The sequence below is a fragment of the Phalacrocorax aristotelis genome, chromosome 21 (genome assembly GCF_949628215.1).
Source record: "Phalacrocorax aristotelis chromosome 21, bGulAri2.1, whole genome shotgun sequence".
Taxonomy (NCBI): Eukaryota; Metazoa; Chordata; class Aves; order Suliformes; family Phalacrocoracidae; genus Phalacrocorax; species Phalacrocorax aristotelis.
This window is the reverse complement of record NC_134296.1, coordinates 4,298,662-4,321,127: the sequence shown is the minus strand read 5'-3', so window position 1 is coordinate 4,321,127 and position 22,466 is coordinate 4,298,662. Positions and strand designations below refer to the sequence as shown.

At 43.5% G+C, this 22,466-nt stretch overlaps 2 protein-coding genes across 25 annotated transcripts; one reads left to right on the top strand and one right to left on the bottom strand.

Annotated features, from left to right (window-relative positions):
• Positions 1 to 1,368: 1,368 nt before the first annotated feature.
• On the bottom strand, positions 1,369 to 17,699 carry NFYA (nuclear transcription factor Y subunit alpha). Of its 20 annotated transcripts, none has more exons than XM_075115434.1 (10): positions 17,578 to 17,699; positions 14,316 to 14,437; positions 12,563 to 12,649; positions 10,147 to 10,293; positions 8,715 to 8,846; positions 7,952 to 8,057; positions 7,260 to 7,426; positions 6,281 to 6,454; positions 5,797 to 5,898; positions 1,369 to 4,978 (listed from the first exon to the last, which is right to left on the bottom strand). In XM_075115434.1, exons 2-10 carry the CDS (start codon positions 14,388 to 14,390, stop codon positions 4,925 to 4,927), a joined length of 1,044 nt encoding a protein of 347 aa, XP_074971535.1. In that variant the 5' UTR covers positions 14,391 to 14,437; positions 17,578 to 17,699; the 3' UTR covers positions 1,369 to 4,924. The 20 variants fall into 20 exon arrangements, with proteins under 20 accessions (XP_074971535.1, XP_074971540.1, XP_074971538.1 ...); XM_075115439.1 differs by having other exon boundaries at positions 7,260 to 7,408; XM_075115437.1 differs by having other exon boundaries at positions 12,566 to 12,649.
• OARD1 (O-acyl-ADP-ribose deacylase 1) lies at positions 16,431 to 22,250 on the top strand. Of its 5 annotated transcripts, none has more exons than XR_012663912.1 (7): positions 16,431 to 16,934; positions 17,881 to 17,920; positions 18,430 to 18,497; positions 19,043 to 19,247; positions 19,340 to 19,398; positions 20,357 to 20,469; positions 20,787 to 21,391. XR_012663912.1 is itself a non-coding variant. In XM_075115455.1 (7 exons), exons 3-7 carry the CDS (start codon positions 18,462 to 18,464, stop codon positions 20,887 to 20,889), a joined length of 456 nt encoding a protein of 151 aa, XP_074971556.1. In that variant the 5' UTR covers positions 16,813 to 16,934; positions 17,881 to 17,920; positions 18,430 to 18,461; the 3' UTR covers positions 20,890 to 22,250. The 5 variants fall into 5 exon arrangements, 4 of the variants coding, with proteins under 4 accessions (XP_074971556.1, XP_074971558.1, XP_074971557.1 ...); XM_075115455.1 differs by having other exon boundaries at positions 16,813 to 16,934; positions 19,043 to 19,187; positions 20,787 to 22,250; XM_075115457.1 differs by lacking the exons at positions 16,431 to 16,934; positions 17,881 to 17,920 and adding an exon at positions 17,923 to 18,018 and having other exon boundaries at positions 19,043 to 19,187; positions 20,787 to 22,250.
• Positions 22,251 to 22,466: the final 216 nt, after the last annotated feature.

Sequence of the window (22,466 nt, the reverse complement as noted above, 5' to 3'; positions counted from 1 at the left end):
TATTGAATGTTTAACTTACAACACTGTTGAGAGTTCCTGAGCAGCATGTGTGGAGGAAACAGCATGCCTGAGAGGGATTAGCAGGCAGACATGGAAATTATCTCTTAAACCTTTCAAAGCCTGCCCAATTCTCTTAAAACTTCCTTTTGTGCCAAAACACAAGAAATAAGCTCTTTCTAAGGGTGTCCATTCAGTCGTATTGGCCAAAAAAGATAATACCATGATACTTGGGCATTTGGGGACAAGAAGAAACTGCCCCTCTGGAACGTAACCAAGAACATAAAGGAATGAATGTCTTTAGAAAGACGGACATATTCATCTTTGGGTAACATGGACTGTCATCTCTTACACTTAGGCAACCCTGTAGAGATTCCATGGCTGCACCCATAGGACACTCCTCATGCTTCAGGGCAGCTTCTCTATAATCACTGGATTCTTCTGCATGGCCTTTCTGGGATAATTACTCAATGCAATGAATCCTGCAGCAAGCATGCACAGACTGAAACGTCACCGAGGCATGCTGAGCATTATGCCAACAGATACATGGGAGCTGGCTAGCAATGAAAGGGACCTAGTGTGACTACTAGGCATATTTCCCTTAATGATTAGAATGGTAATTTTTCTTTGAAGCAATAATTGTCACACATCCTTTTCTTCCCAGCCCAGGCCCATAGAATGTTTTCCCCACACTTGAAGGACACACAAAAGCAACGTTGGCCAGCTCAAAGCAGCCTTCCTTCCCTCCCCTACCTCAGCGTGGCCACTTCCCCACTCCTAGAGGGTCACAGCAGCTTCCCTGGGCTCAGAGCTGAAAGGCAAGGCCTTCTTTCATCCTTCCTGCAGCCCTTCCTCAAAACAATCAAGCTCCTGCACCCTACAGCCGCCATCTTGAGGCGCTACCTCCGCCTGTGAGGAAGAGTGGCAGGGTAAGATGGAGGCCCTCTCCACCAGCCAATCAGAGGTGCCCCAGAGCAACACCCATCCAATAAACACCCAAGGTCAGTCACCCCGGTGTCCCTCAGCCAATCAGCTTCCAGCACTCCAGCAGCCAGGCCCCAAGGGCAGGCAGCGCAGTCCCCTCAGGCAGGAAGATGGCAGGATGGGGATGGAGCAAAGATGAACACCAAGGCGTCAGGGCCCTTCCCCACAGGCCACAAGTGCAGCAGGCACACCTAACCATCCCCCAAGGCAGAGCTGACCCCTTCTCCTCCCTGCTTTCACGGAGGGCAGGAAAGCTCGCCAGCTGCCTAGGCGTTTCTCAGAGGCACTAAAACCACCGCCAGCCCTCACTGCTCCCTCCTCACCACTCCATGTCACTGCTGCCACTTGACTGAAAAGAGCAAAAGGTCTGAAAAACAGAGACAAAGCTTGTTCTCGGTTTATAAATTTTTATTAGCTGGATAGTGTACACAGTACTTACAATTGCATCTATTAAAGACCAAAATACACTTGAAAAAATGCATCATATAAAAAAAATTATAAACTTTTAACTATATACAAACTTTGCCTTACATTACATTAATTTCAGTACCCTCCCACACCCATTCACAAAGAAAAGATTTTCTCCCCCACCCCCCTTTAACATGCAAGGTCTTAAAGCCATTTAGCATCACTTGAGGACCATTTTCCACATCCCATTCTTCACACTCATAAAACTGTTTTTTTGATCGGTTTGCTGCTCCAGTGCTCTCTGGGTCAATCAACCACATTTCTTGTTCTCCTCAAGCCTCATCTTTTATCCTCACCCACTCTTTTATACACTCCAGAAGTGGAGTTTTTGCTCAAGTATAGCCAATCCAGAAAGAATTCTCATTTAATTACTAGAGAGGTTTGAACCTGATGATGTCTCCAATTCAACAAATTTACCCAGGAAAAGAAAGCAGACTTTTTTGGTAACATGGTGTTGACCGATAATTCCAATCTCACTAAGCAAACACTACTTTTAGAAATGAATACACATAACCTAAAGCAAATGAAAAGTATGACAGTAGCACTCAGGCTTTCACATCACTATTTAAAGTATTAACGATAAGACTTCCTATATAACACAAATCCATAGGTCTTAATACACATTCTACAACAACGGATCAGAGAACCTATATATGAAGGGCTCATTGGGAAAAAAAGTTCTAGCTGCTTTGAAGAAGTTTACAAGTTCTTCAAGAAAAGAAGTAATTATTCATTAAAAAAAAATACATATGTCAGCAATAATCTTGCTTCCCTAACTTCTAACTCTCAGAGGGGGGGTCTCCAGAGATTAGCCATCAGTTGAAGAGCAGAAGTGTTACGCAGAGGCTGTGTTACTCCAGCACAGAAATGTTCCTCCAGCACATGAATGCTCCACTGACAAAATGTACAGATGATCTAAAAAAATATTTACAATAATGCTGCAAATTCAACTAAAGCAAATTTTTTTATTATTCCTTCACTAGAAGAGAGCTACATATTTCCTGAAATGGGTGACCTCACAAGAAATGCTAGGTGAGGATTTTATAGTTGCCAACTGAAGACAATAAGCACCATGCTCTAATTGGCCAAGCATTTTAAGGCAGAAGCAACCAAAGGCACCAAAGATGCCATCAATCAGAGGTAAACAAATGCCTTTTGAACCATTAGAAAAAAATCCTAATGTAAAATTTGTGAGCAGAGTGTTAGGTGACTAATATAATTTAAGACAAAATGGGAAGGAAGAAGATTTATTTGCATGTCAAGAACGAGGCCACCTCCTCCCATAGCTGCAGGTGTCACTGCGCGTCGAACAGTTTCTTTCTCAGCTTCAGTTTACCACATCAGCTGTGGTAACGGTAAGAACATGGAACTAAAAATTCAGAAAGGAAATGAACTAACCCCCATTTAGAAAACCCAGCTGCCTAACTACAAATACCAAATCTGCCTTTCTTTTTCGTTCTTTCACTAGCTACACACACCTCCACAGATGGCTGACCTAAACATCATCATCCTTTGTGTCTAGACAGTCATACTTTTCCTCTAAGACTGCCTGCTAGTAATGTAGAATCTAACATTTCTCCACATTTCTGCTCCCTCCTCTCGCATCCCTTTCCATCTTCTCATACTCTTAGGTCTAGTATTTTTCCCTTTCATCCAGAGTAAATAGGATCTGTCTTCTTATATCCTCCCAGTGTTCTACAACTTGCTAATTTGTCCTCCATTTTGCATTTAGTCATACACTTTCAGTAAATAGGGAAAACATAGGAGGGAGATAATATGCGTTGTATTTTTCAAGTTTCATTTACTTCTTTTGTCACCTGAAAGCAGAGTTCACTGACCTTAAACCAGTTTCTCCCATCCTTGGATGCTTTCCTCAAAAACAGCCCACCCTCAGCTCCTTTACCTATTCAGGTTCATAATCACCTCCCTCAATAACAATGCCTGGCAGTATTTCCAATCCCATGCTTAACTGCCATGATGCAGTTTTATGTTTTCCAGAACACAGAAATTGGAAAAGATGGGACTATAACATGCAGGTGATACACAGAGAGCCTGTGAAACTCATTCAGGATGGGAGGAGACAGGCATGGAAAGATGCAAGTATTACCTGTTAAAATGCTTATGAACTGCAGCTTCAATGGCCAAATTGCAAACCCATAAGAATGGAGCAAGCTTAAAACCTGTAATGAGCTATGGAATTAAAGAGACGTCTTGTCAAGGTACTCAGCCAGGAGCCAGCAACAGGTCATGAAAAAAAATCCTTTTTTAAAAATGTAAGTACTCCTCTTTCATTAAGTGCCACTTTTTTTTTTTTTAATCTAAAGAGGATAGTCTATAAAAAGCCCGAAAGGTTCATCCATATCTGCCTTCATTTGTTTAACAGTCCTTCAGTTACCTCAGGATGAGCTGAGTTGAGTTGCCCTATGCTTCCGCTGTCACGAAACAATCCCTCACTCTGTATAGAATGAGAGGATTGTAGAACTGATTTAGAGCAGACCTTAAGAAACACTGTCACAAAGATGGTCAAGTGCTGTCACTCCAAGACTGCAGATTTTATTTCTTTTGGAGGAACCATGCACTGGACTTGCAAGTTAGAAGGAAGATTAAAAAAAGAAATCCTTTGGAAGAGACTCACTTAGAAGTTTTAATCCTTTTTATACTAGCAACCACTGGCAATAAACATACCAAAAAACACCAAGAGATTGCTTTTACTATTTAAATCCTTATCCCCAGATCACCCTCTCCCCCTTACTTCTTGGAGCAGATACACAATATATCAAGTCCTGTAATAATCTTGAAACATTTCTATCATTGTGACTGGAAGGCTGAACTTTTCCCAGAAGAGAGCTTGCTGTTTACATATTTTACAAGGTGGAACTTAGAAGAACCCCCTTCAGTTTCTGCCAGTGTCAGAAGTGCAGATGCAACAACAGGGAACCGTTCAGTTGACAATAACGTCCACAGGGCTAAGGACTGGATGTAAATAACAAGTCTCTGCTGGGAAAACAAAGTACTGTGGTGCAGCCAGGTCAGTGCTGGTTGCTATAAACTGGATTATGTCTCTGTAGAGAAGGGCCATAACTCCAAGAGGTCTTTGCTGGCCCTGCTTCAGCATGCCAGAGTTATTGCTGATCACCGAGTCAGTGGCACACTCTCACCCATGGCCAATCAATGCAAGAGATGTTTAAAAGAAGGAAAAAAATAAACAAACCGACATGAGCAGTCAGACTCCGAAATCCGTGCGCTGGATCAGAAGAGTATACCAAGGAAGTCGGTAAGTTTCTATTTGTTGAGTCACCTGCAGTTAAAATCTCAACCACATACTGAAAACATGGTGCTTGTTCTGTAGAAAAGGGTAGGCTGTGATATGGCGATTGTCCCACTAAAAGACTTGCTTGATACACTGGAAAGGTAGGACAGGCTTGCAGAAGGGACGGGAATTCTATTCAGTTATTTTTTTTTCTTTAAGCAGTGGTTAGGAGACTCTGATCATCTGTGTCATTGCTTCTTCATTGGCCTGAGTTGGATCCTACAGATTCAAAATACATATCATGATGTAACTTCAACAGTTTTCTGTAACAGCAGAGAGAATCATGTACAAGCCTATCAAGAGGAGATACTCGAGATACTCCTGCTCCCCCCCACCCCTTGATCTCTAAACATGTCATATTTTTCCTGGGTTTTACAGGCCAGTGTAAGAGAATGAGATATATAAATCCTAACAGTTCTTAGTAATGTGCTGTTTCTGGTAATAGGGAAGATCTAGTACTGGTCTAGTATTTGGGAAGGACTCGACTTCAGAATAAGCAATACCCTTCTGCTAAAGCCACAGGACTGCTTTAAAGCACTAATCAATAACAGAATTAGCTAGTTCTACTCTGTGTCCCCTCCTTTGAAAACCTGACTTGCACTTTTAATGTAAATCAATGTGCAGCTAAGAATCAGAAATTCTCATTTTTTTTAGTTTTCCATCAGATGTAAGATAAGGTGTCTCCATCTTTAATTCATGTCCTAAAAAAAAATGCTTATGGTATGCAACCAGAAAGGCTGCAAAGACTATTTCTTAGGACAAACAAATACAAGCATTCTCTGTAAAACAAAGTGAATACATTTCTATCAATATTATTATCATTTTATTACTCAAGGCAAATAGACAGTTGCTGTCTACAAAAAGTGAGACCGAAGGTTTCTTTACAATGCCTGAAACAAAGTCAAAGGCTGAGAGGGACAAAGGTCAGCAGCCTAGCCCCAAAAAAGAACAAACAAAACAGTACAAAGACACCTCTAAAGTGTATTCGGAAAAAACTGAAAGAGGCAGTTCCAAAGAACAGACAAAATTCTACTTGCCTGCATATGAGGGCTGTCTTTTTCCTTTGGTGAGAAGAAACGTCCACCTTCTCCCCGCTTCCTAGCCATGGCATGACGATGCCGAGATTCATGCAAATATTTCTGCAACAATATGAAAGAAGTAATGAGGGACCAGCCTGCTATTTCTGGTTCAGTTCTTTCAGTAGGGTAAGTTCCTGACTGCTAGAAAAGCCTATCCAGTCCTCACCCTTCCCTGAAGATAAAGTGTTTCCAGTAAATGCCCATTTGTAATACAGCTACATACATATTCAACAATAAAAAGCATGCAAAGGAAGGAGGACTGCCACCAAGTGACTTAAAGAAACTACTCTGATGTAGCTCATGAACAAAAAAAACCACAAACCAACCAACCAAACAAAAAATCTAAGACGACTAAGATTCCAGTCCTCGTTTTCCAGCACCGGGGGTTTTCTGTGCGTTTCTCACGGAGCAACCCTGTATTAGATCGGAGTTATATTCTCACCCTTCTTTCTTTGGGAATTTTTCCCTCTGCTTCAAGCTTAGCACGTGCCTGCCTCCTCTTGAGGATCCGGTGATATTGCTTGGCATTTACATAGAGGGGCTCTTCTTCCAGCATTTCTGCACCAGGCAAAGGTATTCTCTGGAGAGCTGGTACTGATCCAGCTCCAGGCACCATCTGTGCAGAGAAGATGTTTTTAGTGCTTCCAGCTCAGAACACAAAGTGAATGAAAAAAGGTAATTAAAAAAAAGTTGAAGTGGAAAGTGTTTGGGTTTTGTTCAGATAATGCACCTACTTAAACTGAAAGGAGTAATAAAGTTGTTCTCAAACTGCAGAACAAATTTAAACAAATCAATTACATATCAGTTCTGCTTGGGTTTTTTTCTGATAATGGTAAAATTTCAATTCAATATACAATTCTATGACCATGTTACTGCTTCTTGTACAATTAAGCATACAGGACATGCCCATTGCTTCCCTTTCTTTTTGGTTATCACTTATTTAATTTATATGATAATTTCAGAGCATTTCTTAAGCAAATATTACTTGCAGAGCTGCTGACACCTAGTGGGGACGAACAATAAAATTCACATTGAAAGATATCACACTACAAAGAAATAAGAATTGGCAAAAAAAGCCTTCTTATGAATCAGAAGAACAAATACTAAGGAATTCTCCAGAAAAACAATAGTTGATTCAGTATTTTTAAACCTCTATTTATCAGTGAACAGCTTATTTTGAATTTCAGTTTCTAGATTTCTGATCTCAATAATCGGCTGTGGGAGCAAGAAAGTACAGAACACATAGACCACAATAGGACACAGGCCATTGAAACTGAAAACACATTGTTTAAACTTTAAACCAATGGTAGCTACTGAGAAGACTGAACATATTAAGGTGACATGAATCTCAGACAACAGCTTGTGTACAGACGTCTTAAACCTCAACCTTTAAGGCAACCAACAGAAAGTTAAATACATACCATAACCATTCCACCTGAATTGACAACATTTCCAGCAACCGGCAGCGTCACTGTGACCGTCCCTTGCCCACTACTGGTTGTATTGGTGTTGGCTCCCGTTTGGACAATTTGCGCTCCAGCCAAACTGGCTGCTGGAATGGTGATCATGCCTGTAACAGGGACTGTAACTTTAAGAAAATAAAACACAAAAGAAAAAAAAAAAAAAGAAAAACCCAAAAACACGCACACAAAAAGAAGGGAACACCATTAGTCCCACTTCTGTTTTACTCATTCATCCTTCCATAACATGCAAAAAGATTTAGAAAAGCATTGCAAGTTATTCACTAAATTCCATCTCTGCCCCTTATACTTCTTATTGTCTGCATTTGTACCTGCACAGCAATCCCAGTGTCAGATAAGAGATAATGTACCCTAAGGTGTAAAAGCAAACTTAAGTGTTTCTATTCTAATAGCCCTTGCCAAAGAAAAGAACCATATTTTATGTTTCTGGGGAAAGAGCCGCAGGCCGAATTCCTGTATAACAACATGAGCATCTCTCCTTCCATTCACTCTGCCAACAATTCGTATCACAGCACTCGCAACACTACTAGCGTTGCAACTCAGTGTTTTCTCCGACAATAATTACAAGGCAATAAAAACCTATCGAAGCGATATTAAGAAGTCCTGACTCTTTTTCACACCAAAGCTCATACCTTGTTGGAGAATAGTTCCATCAGCATTAACCGGCTGATAGACTATGGTCTGGCCTTCAGCTGCTTGTGCTACCTGTTGTCCTTGAACTGCTATTTGTTGCTGGGTCTAAACAAAACAAAGAAACAGTAACTTTACAAACAGCTTATTTTTCAAATTTTACAATTCCTGAATTAACACTTGGTGCTTAAGGTGTTTCGGGCATCTATTTCTTTTGCTTTATTACCAGCATCAAGAAATAGGATGGAGCACAAACCAATTGAACTGTAGATAAAACACCTAAAGCACACATAACACTTCACCTAACGCTGTAGTACTTAATATTGAAACAAACAAGTTTTAGGTTTCCTGTCTCACTATGAATACATTAGAGGAAGAATTATTCTGCTCAGAAATTTAATTTTGGTCCTAAACAAAAGGATCAGCAGAAAGCCCAGGTATGACTAGACTACTTCACAAAATGGTGCAAGTTTGAAATTAGCAATACTTGATGTTTTCAAATTTCAACTAATAGACAAAAACAACCATGAACCAGTAAAATACGGAAACACAATGGATAAAAACATGCAATCTATTTATTCTGCCCCAGAGTTATGTATGAAAATACTACAAAAATATGAAATTTATTCTCAAGTTCTCCTCAATATTAATAATTCCTCATTTGGGTTTTTTTTTCCCTTTTTTTACTTAACCACACCTTAAGTCATTTGGAAAGTTTCTCTTCCTATTTCTCTCAAGAAAACCCTTTCATGCTGGTGCAGTTACCTGTGTCTGGCCAGCAGTAACTGCAGTCTGTGGCTGCTGTATAATGATCTGCTGGGTCTGGCCCTGCTGCCCCTGTACCTGCACAGCCTGCCCACCTTGAATCTGAATCTGACCTGGCTGGACCAACTGAATCTGTGGAAGAAAGAGTCAGAAAGGAACATTAACTACGCCTCTTATTTCTCCCTCCTTGGCCTCAGCATTACCAAATCATCTCTGAGGATGATTTACTGTTGCAAAGAAAACGAAAGCACTGATTCTTCTCTTTTTCCACTTTCACATGAAGAGTTTTTATTTATTCCTCCCTGTGACACAAAGTCAAAACCATACAGAATAGAGAAAACATAACATACTACTGGCATTATGCGCTAGCACTTCTCCACTGCTTATACAATAAAACAGTCAAAAGAAATTATTCACATGAAACTAGGAATAACAATACTCAGGTGAATGAAAAAAAACAAGAGGACTAAGATTTAAGATATCTGTAGAGTGTTAATTATCCAACATTCAGAAGTACTACTGGATATATATAAAAGTTGTCCTCAGCTTTGCAGAGAAGTCTTTCCACCAATGTGGAACATTTCTTAGATTAAAAAAAAGAGGAACTGGAATATGGTTTGAAGCTTGTGCTTAAAAACCCAGTTATGGATTTTCCTCCAACAAACAGATTGTAAAGAGCCTAACACAAAATAAATTGTTTTTCAACAAAAGAAATTTTAAATGAACACTAAATAAACCTCTCAAAATACCAAGACATCATGTGCCTTCCTGGACTGTGCTGACCTTGATCCCTAAACCCCATTCTCAAATCACTAGCACACTTTTGTTATGTCACTGTAACAGTTCTTCCCTTTGCTTTTGAGGAACATGCTTCGAGCACCTGTTTAAAATTAAAAACTGTCTTTCAGACAAATATTTCAAAATAATTGCTTCTAATAAAATCCATCTTCTATACCTTCTACAGTATTACCTCTGTGAAATGGAAATGCTTAAATTCACCTTCAGCCATCACATATTAGAAGAACTCAAGCACAAGAGTTATTTTCAAGAAGCTTTCTTAAATAAATAGCTATATAAAAAACCTCTTTCTGAGCCATAAATTGAGTAGGCACCAGATCACCAACTATACTGTAAGGGCCAGCTAAAGTAAGTATAAAAACAAACAAACAAAAACCCCCAAACTCCAGTTGTATTTTAATGGACTACGTTTAAAAAGGTTTGCACCATCCCATAAAATACAAAAATCAAATACACAAAGAATTTTCCTTGCGTTCTTAACACGCAGCTCACTGCCAGATCCACAGCTGGAGAACAATCATCTTTGCCCAGTTAATACTTTCAGAGTGCCGAGGCAAATGTACTATCTGACAAGGTGAGAACACCACAGTTCATTCTCTGCAATTTATCTTAAATAAAATTAGGATTATCTCACCTGCTGCAGCCCCTGCGTTCCAGAAACCGGGACTTGCATGATTGTCTGGCCCTGACCTCCGGGCACAGCCTGCACCATGATCGGCTGGCCAGTCGATGTGATCAGCTGACCTCCGCTTACTTGTACCATTAGTGGTTGACCCTGGACCTAGGAAACAGCAGAAAAAACAAACAGAACAATGAAAAGTCTGGTGATTTGAAGCCAGAAACTGAAATGGCTACCGCATGAGGCTAAATGCTTACCTATTTTAATGCGGTGACCAGAGAACCTGAGCAACAGTCACTAACCTGGGTTCATAATCAGCATCAAGCATCTTTAGTTTCTAAAACTTCTTCCGTGATGGCTAGTGGATTTAGTTAATTATTTTTTCCTGTTGCAGTCTAACCAAAACTTGCAAGTCTAATCGCAATAAAGCATGAAAAGCATGGCTAAATTTTTCAGACACAATAACTACTTTCATGCACAGCCCGAGAGCAAAGTGTAACAAAAGAAAATTCATTATCCACATCACCATTACTAATCTTTAATTGGGGTTCCTAATGAGAAAAAGCTCTAAATAAGCTATTCTGACAGATTCTGAAGTAGCTTCAGCTCTCTCCAACTACATGCTTACATTTCCATTTCCTAACGGATATAGCACATGATGTTCTTAGAGAATCTTTTCATGGTTATTAAGTGAAATTATAACAACACAAAATGTAGTTCAATAAGGAAGAGTGAAAGAAAATGAACAGCAGCCGCTTCTTGGACCAACAAGGCTGACAATGGATTTGTAAATTCTGCATAAGATTCTCTGGACTCTTAGACCAGATATGTCTCTGGTCACTAGGAAAAAGTGCCAATGAAAAAAAAAACAAGGGGAAAACCTCTCTGTTTAACCACCTTTACCTGCTAAGTTCCCAAACTCCCCAAAATATATGTCTGAAAATACCATATCTCCACAGCTTAAATGTGAAATGAGTCTTAGGAATGAGGGAATCACTCTTTACCACGCTGAGTTGTTTAGAAACAAGAGCAACACAACACGATAAAAAGTCACTGAGTCCTTGGGTTTTCTACCTGTAAATTTCCAGAATGTGCAATAGCGAAAGCTCACTCTCCAACCACTGTAGAATACCAGACTCATCATCAGTGCAGATTTTCAGCACATACTGAACTACCTAAAAAAAGCGTCACTTTGCATAGTTCAAATACCTTCGGGAATTTGAACTACGGGAAGAACCACAGTTGTACGTCAGTGATCAATGCCCTGCATAGAATATTGTGACTTTACAGGTCACCTAATACCCTCGCGACACTGTTCTGTTCCTCTACCTTGTAACGAGCCCCTAAGAAAAACTGGTAGTGCTTGTTTTGAATTACAACACAGAGGGAGAGATAAGCATGCTCGTGTCAGCCACAGAGAAGCCCAGTCAGCAGTACAATATCCAATAAGCAGAAAAGTGATACATTCCAGGATTCTTGTTAATGTATTAGAGCAAGCCAAACAAAAAAAAAAAAGGGGAGGGCACATAACGATGACCAGGAGGCCACAGTGACCCAAGCAATTCAAGGCAGCCAGCTTTTCATAATTTAACTCAGAACATAAAAAATGCTGTGTTCAACTTTACACCTGGCAAGACCGTTCTAGCCTCTTGGAACTCTCCTCCTCTGAAGAATTAAAAAACAAACAAAACCAAAATACTGAGTGAAAAATGCACTACTAAACTACGAGTATCCAGGGTTTATCAACTCGTTTAAAAGCCTCCTATGTGAGCTAATGAAATGAGGTTTGCGAGAGAGAAAATACTTCACATTGAAACAAATCAGGGTTTGAAATAACCTTGCATTTCTTTCCGATTTGTGATGTATTTACTGTTAGGATAGATACTTCTCCTGGGTTGCCCTGTGCTGTTCACACATAACTAAGAAATCAGATGTCTCAACCCTGCAGAGGCCAATATTGCCCCCAGGTGCTGTTTTTAATCACAGATAAGAAAGTTTCACTCCTCAAGCTCACACGTCACCCACCACCTCTGTCTTTCTTTCATGTGGTGAAGACACAGAATGCCTCACAGTGGATATCAGAATTCTAATCTCCTTGCAACTACAGGAAATCTTTGGGTTACATCTCTTGGCTATTACTTCCTCATCTTGGTGTTTTTTCCTTTTAAGTCCCATTTCAACCACTTTCAGTCCCATTTTGGCAGCAGGAATTCAGGAAGGCACTGGGGTTTCCGGCATGCACCTGAGACCCAATGAAAAACTGTAATCCCATGCTCTTCATGGAAAACCCTACAGCTAGTGTAAAGCACAGATACTACTGCTAACAAATTTTCCTGTTCCTATTTCGAACTCTGGAAAAAACACAGCATTAGATATGTGGCGATGGTGAGAGTCATGCAGTGCTCACAAACACAATTAGAGAGATCACCACTACCTGGAGGGTCTGGACTTGCTGGCCTGAGGCGGATGCCACCTGGGCCTCAGTCTGCAGCTGGACAGCAGTGACACCACCCTGCTGCTGGGAATAGGAACAGGAATAGCTTGAAACATGGAAATGCACAGCTCTGACAAGAGACGACGACACTTTGCTGGAAGAGGGCGAATGTAAAATTCATACGCGCTGCTCTCGGAACATAAGGAATGTGGATCCGTTTAGTAGAACTAAGAATGGAATACCAACAAAACTGCATATGATACTGACAGGCTTCAATATCCTGAACAAAAATCACTTACAAAGAACATGAGAGATTATTTTGCAGAATTCAGAATCTCAGCTTCAGTGTTTTAAGCTGCTGCCTTTCTACTTAATGTTTCCTTTCACCGCCCCGGTTTCTTACTGTGAAGGGGTTCCAGATTTTTGTCAGACTTGTTAGCTACAATAAAGGCCATAAATTCCTTTCTGCACAGAACAGCAGCACAGGTGACTACAGTCTAAGCTTCATCTGTGTCACCCCTGCACCAATGTCTTCCCGCCACTGACCTTGAAGGAAAATCTTACGAGGTTGCAAGAGCAGTTAAATCAAAGTCTTTTCTATCTTTAGCCTCTTTAGTAAGAGTCCCAAAATAATCTGCGTTAACTGTGTTAGCATTTGGGAGATGAAGGACATCTCTCTACTAAAAGCTGTTCTACAACAGACCTGTTAAAAAAATTTATTTTAGAAAAACATTTCATGTCAAATACAACACAAGCTTTAAGAGCACGTACTAAAAAAGAAACAAGCCAAGGTAAGTTTTTACCTCCCTTTTACCTACAAAGTGTCAATAAAACTAGATATATCTTTGGTTATCTGCTGGAAACAGGTATTTTTGATAATTCTTAATATATAATTTTTTAACCTCAAATACAATCTTGTTCTGACTCAAAGGTGACTTCAGGTAAATTCAATGGGAGAAGCTGGTCAATGGTGATGACAAAGGAAAGCATCTCTCACTGAAAACATAATCCAGTGGCTCATTAATTTCCATGACAAGCTAAGAAACTCCTCTTGCCTTGAACTAGAACGAACATAAGCTGCAACAAAAATTCAGCACCAGCACAACTCATCTGAAAATGCATTACTATATCTGAATGGGTGAAGCTTAACAACAGTATATATCTCTAAGTCCTTAAAAAAACCCAGCCCTACTCATCTGCACATTGTAACATTAACTAGAAACTTCTTTCTGGAACAGACTAATTCATCCAAAGCTGCATGTTTTGTTGCAACTCCTGAACTATGTGTTCGTTTTGATCCACCTGTAGTTCTCAAAGGATCTCAAGAAATACTTCTTTTGAGAAAGTCTCCGTGGGCTTGAACAAAAACTATTTCAGTTTTGGGAGGAACCTACATTGTTCCTTGTGGACAACTGTCTGTATTAATATTCCATGTCCTCCATTTTCAAAGAGGGCTTGTTATTCTCCTCATGTCATTACCAGTTTGCAAACTCCCTGCTACCCTGAGATCTGGTAACTTGTATGCCTGCAATTTTAATTTAATAATAAGTATTTTTTTAAAACAACATATTTACTCTGACTTCAAGTCAAGTCAGATCACTGACCACTGACCACTGATCAGAAGTCAGGTAAACACATATCCAGACAGCATCATGAAGCATCTTGCTGGTTCTGTGAAGCTCTGAAAAGTACAAAACGATTTGTAACTCAGTGCTGGCAAAGCCAGCTCACCCGTTATCGCTTTCCATACCTGCTGCTGAATCTGCCCAGCTTGCACAACGATCTGCTCCGTGGAACTGTTACTATTCGCGGTGTACTGCTCCATAGTGCTTCAGTTCCGATCCGTTAAAAGGCACACCTTAGCCTGCGTATCTGGCAAGACAAGTTAAAAAAGCATGTGATTACTGTCCCAAGGTTTGAAGACTAGTATTATCTTACAATAGCTGAAAAGCAATCCACCTGCTGACACCGAGGTCAGAATCACACGGTAAGAGCCGCTGTTTAATCAAGGACCTACCTCCTTCATAACGTCACCTTACTTTCATTGATTAACGAAACAGAACTGTAATTTCAAAAACACATAACATGACCGAGAAGCAAAGAGTATCTCAATCTCAGTTCTGTCATTATCTTCAGTGAATCAAATAGCAGCTATGAACCTGTTTCTCTTCCTGCTTTACCCCTCGAGCCTGAGTATTCTGGGCTGGACAGTTGCCTGCACTGCATATGGGTGGAGGAGAAGGGCATTACCACTAAACAACTCACAGAGCACCAAGTTTAGGTGTAAAACCAAACTACGTTTCAAGAATTCAGCAAAGCTAAGCGAAACTGTCTTTCCTTCCCCAACTACGCAGCACTCCCTCTTCACCTCTTTCTTCTCTTCCTGCTTTCATGTGTTTTTAAAATAGCCAGCAGACTTCTTACTGCTCCCATCCTTTTACTGCTGCTCCTTTCTTGGACCCTTGCCTACACATATGAAGAACACACTGTTGAAATAAAACACTTAGTTCCATTACCTCCTTTCTCCCTCACATTTCTTCTGAGTTATCAACAAGGGAAGAATTCTTACTATTACTTTTAATGAGGTATTTGATTTATGCTACGACTGAACAAGCACCTGCTACATTAGTAGAAAAGCAGCCTATAACTTTGATCTTTGAAATCTAAAGCAACAAAAAATCAGATCCCTTCACTTTTCAAAGACATGCATGCAAAACTTATTCACAACTTTAACTGTAACTGTTGCTGTGGTTACTGCTGTAATGACGCCTCTCACACTTCCTGCTCTTTACCTTTGAAACATCCTTTTTACTTCGCTGTCTTGCATTTATCTTAATAACACTTCATTTTTTCATCAAATTACTCCTCACCGTGACCTAAGAAAACACGCAATATTTTACATGTTGTTGTTTTCCTGAATGTTAACACCAAATGTTGCTTACCTACAAAAATAAGCGATTAACCAGTATGTATCATGACAGACCAGGAGCTCGCTCGTTACAGGGGGCTTAATACTCCGCCGTAATGATTTAAGAACCTTCTCAGTCCTTATCAGATCTTTTTTTCAGAGTAAGGATGCAATGATGCTAACCCTGGAGACCACAAAGATAATCTGAGTCACAGCACTGAAAGGCACTACATTTTACTGCAATTTTAACTCTACCCTTGGCCCATTTAGTAAGCGTTTTTCACACCCTGCCAGAATAAAAGAAGATAAACATCCTTTCTGAAGATGATACTGCCTACCAAGGTTCTCATTTCAATTCTGCAGTCTGTACTTGCTTTCTGACAGGCCCAGAGGTGTTTAGGGCAGAAATTACCTCCCACATTTCATTCTTCAGGGAAGTATTGCAATAGCAAGCACAGGCTGCCAGTAAACAGTATTTGCCAAAAGTTCTCTACTTCAACACCAACGCCAATGATGAAGCTCAGGCATACCTCTACTTGGAAATACTCTTTCACAGACCCCGTATCAAGCCCCCGTGTTGTTTACTTAAAATATTAGCAGCACCGTAACCCTAACTCTCTGCACCAGCTGTGGCAAGCCCAAGCTACAAACAGGAGATTTTACATGTGCTGGATCGCAGCCCTCCAAGGGATTACTTCATTAAAACAGAGCACGAGCGTTACTATATCCAAGTTAAATTTTGAAGACCAGTGATACTACTTCAGCGGCACACTCCTCCCACAGCTGATCTCACCAGCCGGCTCCTCCTCACTAGGCCCTTCTCTCCACTGAGAATGACTTAAGTGTTCTAGTTCTAGCAGTATATATTCATATCCGCATATATATACATATGAGGCTACAGAAGCTACATCAACAGCAGTTCTCTTGGCAAATAAGCTACGCTAAGAACAACCAGCATGCTAAACAGTGCTAGGGGTTGCGCTAGTGCAAAAGCATCATTTTAAAACGTGTTGCACCCTGAAGCAACGTCGCTAAATTGGCAGGAGTTTCTAGGGCAGACCCTGTCAATCCACCCGGATGATCGCTGCCCTCCAGGGACACCAGGGGAGGACAGACACCCGCGCAAAGCCAAAGACGGGGTTTAACTGAACAGCACAGACTGGCCACAACCTTATCTCCCGCTGTTTGGCAGAATAAAACATGCGGTACCCAACTCGTGTTCCCGACCTCCTCACCAAACGTACATGTCTTTCAAGGAGTTCACGTCTTTATTTAATCGCAGAAAGCTCGGACCTCCTGGGGCCCTTCCCGGCGGGCAGAGCACGCTGTGCTCAGGCGGGCGAGGCAATACCCTGCAGCTCAGGGCGGAGAAAGCAAGGCAGCACCGGGGCCCCTCGCTCCCGCAAGAAGGGCGGCTCCTCCTCGCAGAGGAGGACGTGGCTGGCGACATTTGGCGTCCAGGTGCGTTCGGGGGAAGGCGGGACGGTGACCGTGCAACACCCGGCTTCACTTCACCCCGGCGCCGCTGGCAACCCCGGGGAGGAGGAAGGGGGGGCAGCGATCCGCGCTCGGCGCACACTCGGCGGCTTCCTCCCACCTCCCCCGGGCAAGGCGGGGAGGAGGGGGAGGAGGAGGAGGGGCAGCCCGGCCTGCCCGCGGCCCATCTGTCAGCAGGGCCGGCGGGGAGGCTCGCCCGCTCCGCTCCCCCCGCCCGCCCGGCCGGTGGAGGGCGGGGCCCTGCCGGCTCCCGTCCCAGCGGCCCCACACGGGCAAGGCCTGTCCCCGCCACGGGAGGCCGGGCCCGCCGCCCGCCTCCCCTCAGCCGCCCAGGCTGCGGCCGCGCCCTTCTCCTCCACCGCTGCTACCCTCGGCCCCGCGCCCGCGCCTCCCGGTGGGCTTCGCCCGCCCCGAGGCCCGGCGCCCTCAGCCCCTCTCCTCCCGGTACCCCCCCCTCCCCGGAGCCGGGCCTCGTCCCCTCGCCTCCCCCGGCGCCCGGCCGGCCGGCCCCGGCCCTGCGAGCGGCCTCCTGACTGGTCACTCGGCCCCGCCAATCCCGGCGCTGGGGCCGGCGCTCGGGGGCTCCATATTGGCTGCTCGCACTCACCGTGCCTCGCTCCCCCGGTTCGGGTCCCGCGCTGATTGGCTCCGCTACCGGTCCCCGAAACCCAATCAGCGCCTCCACTCAGCCGCCGCGCAAAATGGCGTCCAACCCCGAACAAAGGGAAGGGAGGGGGCGGGCGCGGGCGGCGCAGGCGCACGGCCGCGCCCGCCCCGGATGACCCCGCCCCCCTGCGCCCTGCCCAGCCGCGGTTACTGCGCCTGCGCTCCAGGCGGTGCGCGCGCCTTCCGGGGCCGCCGCCGCCAGCAATGCGCAAGCGCCGACTGTAGCTCCGCCTCTTTCCTCTAGGCTCCTCATTTGAGCGTTTTGCGCACGCGCCGAAGAGACGGCAGGGTCGGCTTCGGAATGTTCTGGGCGAGTACCATAGAGAGGGCGTTCCTCCAGCCCGCCTAGAGGGGCGAGAACGGCCGCCATGTTTGCGTGGCGGTAGGGCCGCCGTGGCGGAGCCGATGTGGGGGAAGCTGGGGAGGCTCTTCGTGGCCAAAGCACCGGCCCGGTCGCTCGTTCTTCACACCGCGTCCGCGGGTGCGGGCTGCTGGAGGGTTTCCTGAAGGGGCAGGGGTGACTCGGAATAGGATGGAAGGCCTGTGGCTGCTGGTGGTGTGGTGACCCTGGACTGGGGCCTGCAGGCACCTCATGGGCTGGAGCTGTGGGGCTGCAACAGGGCAGCTTGCACCGCGCTGCTTGGGGGTACCGGCCTCCTTTTCTCAGGAGGTGTCTTGATTGTCTGAGCTGTCCCATAGACAAAGTAGCCTCAGTTTTGCACCTGGTACACCAGCTTATTGCCTAGTTTGGGATTCCTAATAACTGTTGTTTTTCTCTCTGTCGTCTTTCCAGCTGCAGGAGTCTTCACCGTAGCCCACGTTACCATGGCCACCCACTTCTCCAAGGATCAGGAGGAGAGAGTGCGTAGAAAATGAGTTATCTGGGCTACTGCTGTGATGTGTGTCTCTAGAGATACCTTCCTGTCACCATAATAACATGACAGCTGGCTGTACAATGTAGCTTTTTGGAGGAAAGTGGCTGATATTGCTAAATTTCTTGTGCTTTTGTGCATATGTTAGCAATGAAGGTATTAATATGACAGCACAGAGCTTACCTGCTTAACTAAATGGTGATATCCAGCACTGGCACAGCGGTAGCGTGGTGAAGGTGCGCCGTAAGCCAGTTGTACTATTACATAAGCTTGCTTTTTAAGCATTGATTTTGTAAAATTAACTGCTGAGCTGGCATGTGATACTCATAACTGATCTTGTAGAAAAGGTGGTTATCTCTCTGTTGGGTTCATAGTTCGGGCCAACTCATTTACTTGTGAACTCCATCTTAAGCTTGATGCCTTACACTCATTACTGTACAGGCTTGCCAAATTCCCTGTTACCTGAGTATTCTCTTATCTGCGTCTGCACTCAGCTTATTTTTTATTTCCTCTTCTGCTTGTGTTGTTCTCCAGATCAAGTGTGTTAAGGGGGACCTGTTCTCATGCCCCCAGACGGACTCATTGGCTCATTGTATCAGCGAGGACTGTCGCATGGGTGCAGGCATAGCTGTTCTTTTTAAGAAAAAGTTTGGAGGCGTACAAGAGCTGTTGGATCAACGTGAGTGATACACGTGGGGTGGACATGCAGGAGCTGAAGGGAAAACCTTGATTTCCAGCAGTAAGGGGATTCCAAACTACTTGGGGTGCAGGGGGGATCATGTAGTGGAGTGTAACTGTTTTAAAAATACCTTCTTCATTTCTTCACTTTAGAAAAGAAAACTGGGGAGGTGGCAGTTCTCCAAAGAGAGGACCGATATATTTACTACCTGGTAAGGGGGATATTACTCAGGCACTTCCCTGTAACTAAATTGTATCAGATATGATGATGAGGGCTTTAATAGTTGTGCGTTTTTTGAGTATGCTCCTCTAGGTAAGAGGTGTGAGGTGTATTACTCAAGTACTGCTACTTGAGGAGAAGCCAAGCTCTCTTGTGCATGTGTATTTAAACTTTAAATTGACAGAACTAGCTGCTAAATTATACTATTTTAAGTTGTGAAACACAGTTCTTTTTCCGTTCCATCATGGTTTAACCCCAGCCGGCAGCTCAGCCACACACAGCTGCTTGCTTACTCCCCCGTGTTGGGATGGGGAAAGAATTGGAAGAGTAAGAGCGAGAAAACTCATGGATTTGGAATAAAGATGGTTTAATAGGTAAAGTAAAATAGGTAAAGCACAAGGAAAGCAAAGCAATTAATTCGTTCACTCCTTCCCCTCAGCAGGTAGGTGCTCAGCCATCCCCAGGGCAGCAGGGCTCCATCACGCGTGATGGTGACTTGGGAAGACAAATGCCTTCACCGCATCCCCCTCCTCCTCCCCCAGCTCTGTGTGCTGAGCACGATGCCGCACGGTGTGGGACAGCGCTGGCGTCAGTTGGCGTCACTGTCCCGGCCGTGTCCCCTCCCAGCCCCTTGTGCCCCCCCAGCCCCTCGCTGGTGGGTGTGAGGCAGAAAAGGCCTCGGCTCTGTGCAAGCCCTGCTCAGCTGGAACGAAACCATCCCGGGGTATCAGCGCTGCGTCCAGCGCAAACCCAAACCACAGCCCCGTGCTGGCTGCTGCGAAGAAAATTACCCAGCCAAAACCAGCATACCTTCACAGTAGCAAGTCTGGGTGTGCAGTTTCAGAGTGTAGTGGAATGTGGTGGTTGTTTTGTGGTGGTTGGTTTTTTTTAAATAAAAGCTTGCAGTGATCACACCAAAGGCACAACTGACCCTTTACATTTATGCTTAGATTACGAAGAAGAAAGTTTCTCACAAACCGACGTATGAGAATATGCGAAAGAGTTTAGAAGCCATGAAAGCTCACTGTCTAAACAATGGAGTTACTGACATTTCCATGCCTAGGTAAGAAAATTAGTTATGCGATGTGAATACTTCAGCATTTCTCGTGGAGAAGGATGTTTGAGAGATTCCCTGCCATGAAATGAGAGTTCCAAGTATCCAACTGTTCTCTTTAATTGTGGAAATGAAATTTGCATTTCCTAGTGCATTTAAATGATAGCAAAACATAGAGTTGCTTGTTTCCTTATTTTAACTCCACTATGTTGATTTATGGTAAGCTGAGTTAGAGCCACATACAGTTGTAGCTGTCTGAAGAGCTAGTTGTTCATAGTATGCTCCAAAAAAGGTAGTTACAGCTGTCTTGATGTCTTATTTTCCAGGATTGGATGTGGACTTGACCGCCTGGATTGGAATAAAGTTTCAGCAATACTTGGAGAAGTGTTTGAAGACACAGATATAAAGATCACAGTTTACAGTCTGTGAGCAAGAGAGTTTCAAGAGAGCCCCATTTCCCTTGATTTCAGAAGTAGAAACCTGCTCACTGATGAGGGGGGAAGCTGCATGCTGAGCACGTGCTTCGTGTGAGCGTAGCTCACTTGTGTTGTCAGTGGCAGTGGCTTGTAACAACAACAACAACAAAAAAAGCTTCAGAGCAGTTAATTTGGCCAGCAGTGTTCAGGGAGCCTGTGAAGAGGCAGGGGTGCTGGGGGTTCCCAGTCTCTCCCAGCAAGCCACCAGATGTCACTGGTCCTCCACGGAGCACCTGCCTGCACTAGAGTTTCTACTTAAAGCTGACAGTCCCTATGCAGAGCGAAATTGGAGCTGTCTCTTGCTTAGGTATTTGTTAGTTTGTAGTTACGGTTGATAATGATGAGCCGTGGAGCCCTGTCACTTAGGGTTTGTTTTTTTAAAAGTTTTGCAACGTGCGTATCTGGCCTGTGGTTTACTTAATCTGTTTGTTACAGGATTAAAAATTTAATTTCTACCTTCTGGCCACAAACAGAATTTTTTGTTATGCGACGGTACTCGCTAAGAACCATGCTGTCAACATTAAGTAACTAGCTCTTCAGTACTCTGCTGTCAGATCAGAGCACGGTCCTTTTGACAAACACGCCTGTCTATATGTGTTGTGGCTGTATTCTGGAGGGAGGATGGGGTTTGAAGGGGAACGCCGGAGATGTGTAAAGGCACCTTGTGGGTGCGTTTTATACCATATAATCGGTATAGTCTGCAGAGCTCTTTTCTGAGAATCCATTCATGTGAATGATGTGCGGTAAAAAGTCATAGTATGGAGTTTAGGGTTTGGTTTTTGTCTTTCTTTTTTACTGTATTTGTAGTTTGATGGCACCAATAGCGAAAGCAAATCGGTAACATGCTTAGTTTATCAGATCATTGGTAAGCACTTGATTTTTGAAAGTTTGATTCCAGTGCTGAAGAACTGTCATATGCTCTGTGTTTCCTTTGTTTGGTTTTCCCCACCCTCCCATAATAGCAAATCTTTTTAATTTCTCTCATAAAATGCCATATACCTTGAAGAAACCTAAATGACATGGCAGTTAAGAAATTTTCAGCGTTCTGTAGGGTTCCTAATTGGTTTTCGCTATGAATTGGGTGGGGGGAGAGTTTTCTGTTCTGTCTTGTGAGTTAATCTGTGTTGTGTGGTTTCTTTGCTGATGCAGATCTGCAAATCCTGTTTGTGTCTTTAAGAGCTTTGTATTATTGCTCTCCCTGTTTGTTGACCATCCTTTGTAAACTTGTTTTTGGTGGATAATTGCTGTAGCTAAATACACAACTGGAAACAGAAAATAAACTCAGACAAATAGGAACTTTGAGTATTAAGCTGATCAAGAGTGGACGTCAAGACTGTTCATTGTCATTTAGTGCTTACGCTTGTTTGTTTTTTAAATCTAGTGGCAAAGAGATGAAACCCACTGTGGCTCCACAGAGGTGTTCTCATCACCGCTTTTTTTTTCCCTGCCTTGAAAATTTATGCCAGAGTTCAGTGCAGTTGATGGAGGTATTAGACAGGTGCGGGCAGCAGTTCTGTGTGCGTGCGTGTG

Bases quoted from the DNA above. Each gene is read 5' to 3' on its own strand.
- NFYA (XM_075115434.1), bottom strand. From the start codon at position 14,390: ATGGAGCAGTACACCGCGAATAGTAACAGTTCCACGGAGCAGATCGTT. The intron at 10,294-12,562 runs GTGGTGATCTCT...GCTGTTTCCTAG, and splicing joins AAGTCCAGACCCTCCAGGTA to GTCCAGGGTCAACCACTAAT. The intron at 6,455-7,259 runs GTATGTATTTAA...TTCTCTGCACAG, and splicing joins ATTCAGGTGGAATGGTTATG to ATGGTGCCTGGAGCTGGATC.
- OARD1 (XM_075115456.1), top strand. From the start codon at position 18,042: ATGTGGGGGAAGCTGGGGAGGCTCTTCGTGGCCAAAGCACCGGCCCGG. The intron at 18,498-19,042 runs GTGCGTAGAAAA...GTTGTTCTCCAG, and splicing joins CCAAGGATCAGGAGGAGAGA to ATCAAGTGTGTTAAGGGGGA. The intron at 19,188-19,339 runs GTGAGTGATACA...TCTTCACTTTAG, and splicing joins ACAAGAGCTGTTGGATCAAC to AAAAGAAAACTGGGGAGGTG.